General features: G+C 37.8%; 1 protein-coding gene across 7 annotated transcripts in view; it reads right to left on the bottom strand.

The window, feature by feature from the left end:
* LCORL (ligand dependent nuclear receptor corepressor like) overlaps nt 1-7427 on the bottom strand; it is an 81158-nt gene that overhangs the window by 56125 nt on the left and 17606 nt on the right. For all 7 annotated transcript variants that reach the window (XM_056490989.1, XM_056490985.1, XM_056490983.1 and 4 more), the window contains exon 2: nt 139-204. In XM_056490989.1, the coding sequence (XP_056346964.1) occupies nt 139-204 (66 nt within the window). The remainder of the gene's footprint in view (nt 1-138; nt 205-7427) is intronic.

Here is a 7427-nt window from a genome sequence, read left to right as displayed (position 1 = left end):
TGATAAGAAAATGAATATTGGAAAGAAAAGCATTGGAAAATTTCCTTTTTAAAGTTCAAGATATATACCAAAAACTACCTTTAGCAGAAAGAAAAACCAATAAGTTAAGGTTATTGCACTAAAAGCTGGCTCATTTACCTTCAAATAAACTGAGGTCTCTTCGTAGCCTTGGTCCATAAAGCCCTTCTAAAATACTTTCAAAACCTGGAGACAAAAGAAACATTTAAAACAGTAAATCAAAGGTTTCTTAAAAGAAAGCAAATTCCAGAAAACTAGCAATAAGTATCCTCAAATTCTCAGAGCAATTCTAAAAATTGTTACATTTATCAACCAAATATTTACTCCTTCCACTATAGTACTACTCAACAGCATTAGAAGATAAAAATAAGACAAGGCAACTGCCATCTGCCCACAATCAGCCTATTAAGCCATGCCCCAACAACCTCATTAGACTTAAAATAACCACCACAGAATCCTAAAGGTGGAAGGATTAGCCTCATAGCTCTAAGCAAATGAAGGAGTTTCTCTCTTAGCCTGAGAATCTGAGTCATGTACAAAGAGAGGAAAAATTGAAAAGAAAAAAAAAAAAGAAAACTTCAAGATTAGAAACTTCTCATGATCTCTTGAAACTATATAATCTTGAGCAGGCTAATATTATAACAAATAGAAAAAAAATCAAGCTTCTTTTGCTTCTGATACCATGACAGTGCTCTCTAGTCCTCTGTATCTGTACAAAAACGTTTTAAAATTGAGGATTAGATAAATCCAATTATTTTACAGATTTACCAGCTAGTCTGTTTAGGTATTTGGTAAAAATTAAATACTTCAATAAGGGTGATGAGACACAGAGCAAATCAAATGATAGATACATAAGTAAATGAACAAAATTTTTAAAAATCCCAACCCCACAAAAAAAGTGCATGCCAACTGATGAAATATCGTGACAATTTACAGCATCAATATAACAAAAGTTTTGTTCAATATAGAAACAGTTTCCAAGTGCCCCCCTTTCTCCTTCCAAATAATAAGCTTATTTGAAAATAAGAGGATAATTCAAAGCAGCATTTGAAGGTTCTCATTCTTTATACTAAAGGCCTGTCTGTAGCTATTTTGCTAGACCAGAACTTTGCAAAACCATTTTATCATCACATCACATAAAAGATACCAAAATCTTCAGGAAACAACTGCCATCAACAATGAACATTCAGAATCATGAAATTTGCTCATGTGATGTCTTTTAAGACAACACAGCATCCTGTTCTCTTACCAAAAGTTTTATTTACTTTTTGGGTTAGATTGTATGTACACTAGTATAAGGAAGAATAAATATGTACCGTATTTGAAGTGGACAAGGGAAGATAACACATAGGAGCTTTTCAGATTGAAAAGTCAGATTCTGTTAAAATTTGCATTACAAAGTAATTTTAATATATGGAATGTACTGTGAATCAATTATAATCTCTACAAATCTGCTATAAATGGATTTATATCTTTAGATCTTGAACTATATGGATTTCATTTTCCACTTATCTTTGTAATAAACATAGCAACGCAAGACAACACAAATTAAATCACAAAACCACTGTCCTCTAACAAATATATATATACACATTCTTTCAACAGCCTACAAGAACTAGAAAGCAAAAAGCCCAAAACCCAGGCTCACACTAAAATTTACCTCAAAGCATCATCAAGCAACTCTTAGATTCAATGTAATATAAATTCACATCATATTAGCATTGCACAAATTCCCTGCTCTTCTGGCTTCAAAGGGTTACGGACAAAAAAGGGCAAGAGAGATGAAGCCTGGAGTTAAGATAGCAATCCTCCAAACACAACAGAGCGGAAATAGAAAACACACCATGTGTATTGCCATTAATGTTACAGACTGTAAGCCATTTTAGGTCAGCAGCTAGTTATGTTCTGCCAAGTTACTGTCCCTGGGTAAGGAAATGAATGAAGCAGCTCTTGGAGACAACTCTGCTTATTTCAAAAGAGCAAACAGCAACTCCTATTTTTCAGGAGTTTGTCAATCAAACAACAGGAAGATTGTTTACCACCGCAGTCAGCACCCAAAACTCCCTTGGTCTTTGAACACCTACCACCATTCCCACCCTGTGGAGGGTGGTACTTGTTTTGGCCTTTACTTTTGTCCTTATCTGCCTGCCCTACCTAGATATACCTACCTGCACCTGCCTATGCAAAACCTTGAGTGCAGAAACCTCAGCTCTGTAAACAGCAGTTTGTCAAGGAAGAACACAATCTCCAAACAGACTTCCACACAGCTTGTATTAAAGATGGCAATTAGCACACTGTGGGAGATGTTGGTGGTTTTTTTTGTTAGTTTTTTTCCTTTTTCTTACCCTGAGGAAAGGATACATCAGACTGCATCTTTGTTAATTCACCAAACTTAATTCCATCCTACGCATCCAAAGGGCTGCTTCTCTTCCTGATGTATTACAGAACTTCTCCAAGGAGCCACAAGAGACTTACCCTGCCCAATCATTTGCTTCCTCACCTTTGGATAGTGGATGCCTTCTTTTGAAGGAACACTTACTTGTACAACCTACGAACATCAAGAGACTCTTTTTCCAGACCTTGGGCTAAAATTTTCCCAGAAAGCACCTGTGTTACTTCCACGTTCCACAAAGTACTACTGCCTTTCAGCAGAACCGATAAAATTACAGATTAACCTAAACATGAAGGTAAATCTTCGTTTCTAGTACTGATGAATAAATGCTGCCACTGTTTCCTAAAATGTAACCATCTGGACAGAAGCAGTTCAATAAATCTTTGTTTTCCTTCTTGAGTAAGTATGCTTAAGCAAACAGTAGTAGCAGCTTTGGAACTCTCCAGAACCTGCCGAGCCTACAGAAACCAGTCAGAAATACACTTTGCTTATATTTTTTATTATTCACTAATGGAAAGAATTTGCTTCAAAATAGTTTTACAGAATTTGCTGTCTCATGGTGGTTGATTTCTTCTGATTCCAAACTGCCTTTCAAAACTCTTACTTGAGATCTGACACTTTAGAGCTCCACACTGAAAAGCAACCCTTGGCTCCAGTATCTTGCAATACCCTGATCTGTCAAACTCCTTCTTTCTCTAAAGATTTAATATATCTCCATGTAGAAAGAATCAGCTTTCTTTATTATCTGACACCCTTTAAAATCCAAGATAGGTTCGTTCAACAGTCTTTATAAGTAGAAATTTATGATAGAGCTAGATTCTTAACCCAGTTACAAGTTTCCACAATTTGTACTTCTGAATAATGTTGTGAATAGTTTTGGTTTTTTTTCCCCCCACCCCTTCTATATTAACTCTCCCTCCTGCCTTTCCCCCACCAAGGATACTGCTTTCCTCACTCAGGGCTTGGACGGGGTGGGAATTCCCATAAGGAGGGAGGCTGAAGCTGTGATCTCTAGCAACAGGAAGAGGGCTTTTTTTTCCATCAGTAGCTATTTGGGTCCCAAAAAGGCAAACAGCTCAGGAACAAGTTCTATCAGGTTTGGCATATAAGCCATAGATCACAGCCAAGGCCACCAAAAGGAAGCAAAATGTGACAGTAACTGCAGACTCCCATGGGGATTCTGCCCAGCAGCTAGACTTAGAAGTTCAGCCCTTGCCTCTGGTCCAAACCCAGAATGTTACAGAGAAACTCTTATGGCTCCTCTGGCTGTTTTAAATACCATATTACCCATCTACGTGGCCACCATGATACTGCCAAGTGATCTTCAGCAGACCAGAGCACAGGAGCACAGGAGCAATGGTGAATGCCACCAGGTGTCAATGTAATAAATAACATAGCACAGGTGTTGATCCAAGGTGAAGGCTTTCCTAGGGAAAACAAACATCCTGTTGGATCAACATCTGACTACATGGCTGCAGGAAAGACTTCAGCTCTTACGACATCAGGATCCTTTGAGAAAGCCAAGATCTATTTGATAATGCAAATCACCATTGCCAACTGGCTTGCCTCATGAGGTCTTTGAACTAGATTTGTCAGGAGAGTGGAGACTGAAGCCTAGAAAGGAAGAGAATGGCAGAGAGGGCAAATGCACACAAGGCCCTTACAATCCCCTGAACAAGTGGCATAAGCAGAGACACACCTTAAGCAGCTCTATATGAACCCATTCAGCACAGGAAACAAGCACCAGGTTTTATAAACCAGAGAATGTAACAATCTCCCTGGTGAGACAGTTCACACAACTGCACCACTGCAGTGGATAGATACTGGATTTTAAGAAAGGGGAAGTGAGAAAGTCAAGGACAGTGCTTAGATTTTAACTTAAATGGAGCCTTAGTGTGGAATGGGCTACAGCACATTTAAAAAGCTCCAGGTCAGGATTCAACCAGGTGAACATCATAGTGAACATCTATTACACACTGCACATCAAAGGTAAGTAGATGAAGTCTTCAAAAAACAAAAACCATCACAAAAAAAATAAAAAAATGCTGCACAATCACCAAGGCATATGCTGGAAATGCAACAAGCCAGTGCACAAGCAACTCAGGGGATTCTGTGGTGTCTGGGGGACAAACCTGCCTGAGGTGATGGACAAGCTCAATAGTGGGGGCAATCCAGATGCTACTCAGCATTAAGTAAGAGAGAATCAGTGATGTGACAGTTAACAGTGGTCTTGGCCACAGCAGCCATGAGATGGAATGCAAGATCCCAAGGGAAGTGAGGAACTTGAACAGCTGAGTAATTTTCTGTGGGCTTAGTAGTCCCTGATTTACATCCCTCCCCCAAGATGAAGGGAGCACAGTGGAACTAGAAGTGGGATGCTATATGTCTTGTACAAATCAGAGAAGTCTCACATGGGCAAGGTTTTTATTGAGTTATCCTACTAACTATTTTATAAAGTCAAAGAAATTGCAAGGTGAAGAGAAATGACCACTATTGAACAAATAAAAACCCAATACTTTGTGAATTAATTCCAGTATGTTAAGAGTCTCTACCAGTTTACTCAGGTTTAAAACAGGATTATTTAGTCCAAAGGAAGTCTTTAGACTGTCTTCAACATTTTTTTATTTAAAGTCTTAAAGAGAAACTACATTTTAGCTACTCACAAAGCTGAAATCATGAAGTTTTCCATAATGTTTTATCACTGTAAACTACTTAAGAGTCTGAAACATCTTAAAGCCTATCTACATATTAGAGTGCCACATATGAACAGTACAGGCTGTAAAATTCTGTGTCATGAATAAAACAGAGTAATAATTAAAATGATAGATTCCATGGAAGCTTCCAACCCTCTGCCCCTTATACACGCTTAGAGGCACTCAAGTAATATACAGGGACTCTTCCTCATGACCAGATACAGCCTTTCTTCATCCTACTCCTCAGCAGCAGCTGCATGGTTGTGGATTATAAAAGCCTTCTCCACTCACAAACTCAGAAGTAGCCACACAGTCCCTGTCATTGTGGAAGCAATGGATAGTCTATGCTGCACCAAGCCTAGAGAAAATCACAAGGTCAAGATTCACAGAAATTTTAATGCAAAGTTGGTCTAGGTTAGTTTTGGACAGATATAGTAATTGAACAGTTATACAATACAAATTGAGGTCAAACAGGTTTAACTACATATTGGCTATTGTTTTTCCAAAAGCTTTATCTCTATAATGTTTCTCAGAGAAAACAGTTACTTTAGCCTCAGAGATTAATTCAACACCTATCTCCTCCTTCCCTCCCCACATCCTCTAAGAATGGAGACTGCAAGTAGGTTTTCAAGAAAATTTTATGACTCACACTTTGTGATAGGAAAATAGCCAAAAAAAATATGAAATTTCATGCAATAAATGGAACAGACATTTGACTACCACTTTAAGATGAAACACTTGGTGGGTCTGAAGACAGGAGTAGTACTTACTCTACAGCTGGGAATGGAAATAGCAATATATGCACAAGTTGTATTAAAAAGTTTTTTACAGGTTTGGTCCACTCTACATCCATTTGTGCCTCTGGATGAATATGAGAAACAGTAGATGAGTGCTCCTTACAGGGATAGAAAAAATCTAAATGAAAGAGGGAGATGCTTATCAAGATTGCTCATCTGATTCATAGTTACTGCTCTACTTTTCATCTAATGTGAAAGGTTACCCTTTAGATAAGATCCGATTGTCCTAAGTTGCTCTGTGTGTTAACGAATTTGGAAGACTCTGGGTGCATGGAAATTAAGTTCTGCTTCCTCCCTTCTTTTCCAGCATATCACCAGCCAGGCACAGGGTAAGACTGCTGCACACTGCTTTGAAGGGCAGGGCATGCATGTGTATTGTTACTAAAATTAAATGAGACTTTTAGTTTTAAGTACTATGGCCTCTGGAGGCACTGCAGGAAAAAAAGAACCTTGAGGCTCTGTAAATTTTGTTAATCCATCTAAAAAAGTTAGCAGTAGTGTATGTTGAAACCTCCACAACTTCCATGTGCCTAAAAGTTTATTTCCATGACCCTTTGCTTTGAGGCCTACTACACCAAGGATCCCTTCTGAATTATGGTAGCTCAAGTTGTTTTACTGAAGTCCAAAACACTTGTTATTTAGCTTCTTACGTAAAATTTAAGATCCTGTCAAGCAACAGTGAGGAAGATTGATGTATCCTCCTTGTTTTATGAATTTAATATTCTCAGCAAACACAAGTTGATAAAAAAAAATGCACATTATAAGCATTATCCCACTAACGTTGCTTTTTAAATCAAAACTAATTTGAAAGTCGGTTCAGAACTGCTGGTTTCAATTCTTAAAAGGTTGCAAAATTTAATAAATAGTCTTTAAAATGTAGTAAGGAAAATCCAGAGAGTAAGATTACATTTAATGAGATTGAGCACTGTACTGCCAGACACGGCATTAAAATTGAACTACCTTCTTTTATTTTTTGGTATGGTAGCAGCTACTGTTACTTTACTCAGTTGTTAAACAGACGATAAAAACTCAAGAGTTCCATTTCTGTTCCTGCATTTGCCTCTAAACATTTATCTAGTTGACATATGAATTCAGTTCCCATTCTGAAGTCATACAATCTATATTTTGAGTTGGTATTTCTTGATCTATGAGGACTATTACATAATTTGTATGAGGAGCCTCAGAATCTAAATTCATATTGGAAAGAAATGATGGACAAATAATGAATGAAAGACAGATCCTGCACAGTGCTTTACACCCCAACCAAGCAGCCAACCTCCTCCATTATCTGCCCCCTTCACCCTATACACACTTTAAGAAGCAGTAGCTTCCTGCCAAGGTAAAGCACACAAAAACTAAGTTTTGAGCTAAAACTCACTGACAGCTGACATTACCATGAGAAAAATGAATTTGATTTCCCCCCACTGTCCTTGTAACTTTGCCCTGTTTCATGCACCTGAAAAGGGATTCCTTTTGAAAACAACACTCAATTCAAAATAGTACTGTATTGAAATAAAAAACTTCTGT

Source organism: Oenanthe melanoleuca, chromosome 4, assembly GCF_029582105.1.
Source record: "Oenanthe melanoleuca isolate GR-GAL-2019-014 chromosome 4, OMel1.0, whole genome shotgun sequence".
Taxonomy (NCBI): domain Eukaryota; kingdom Metazoa; phylum Chordata; class Aves; order Passeriformes; family Muscicapidae; genus Oenanthe; species Oenanthe melanoleuca.
This window is presented reverse-complemented; position numbering and strand designations above follow the sequence as displayed.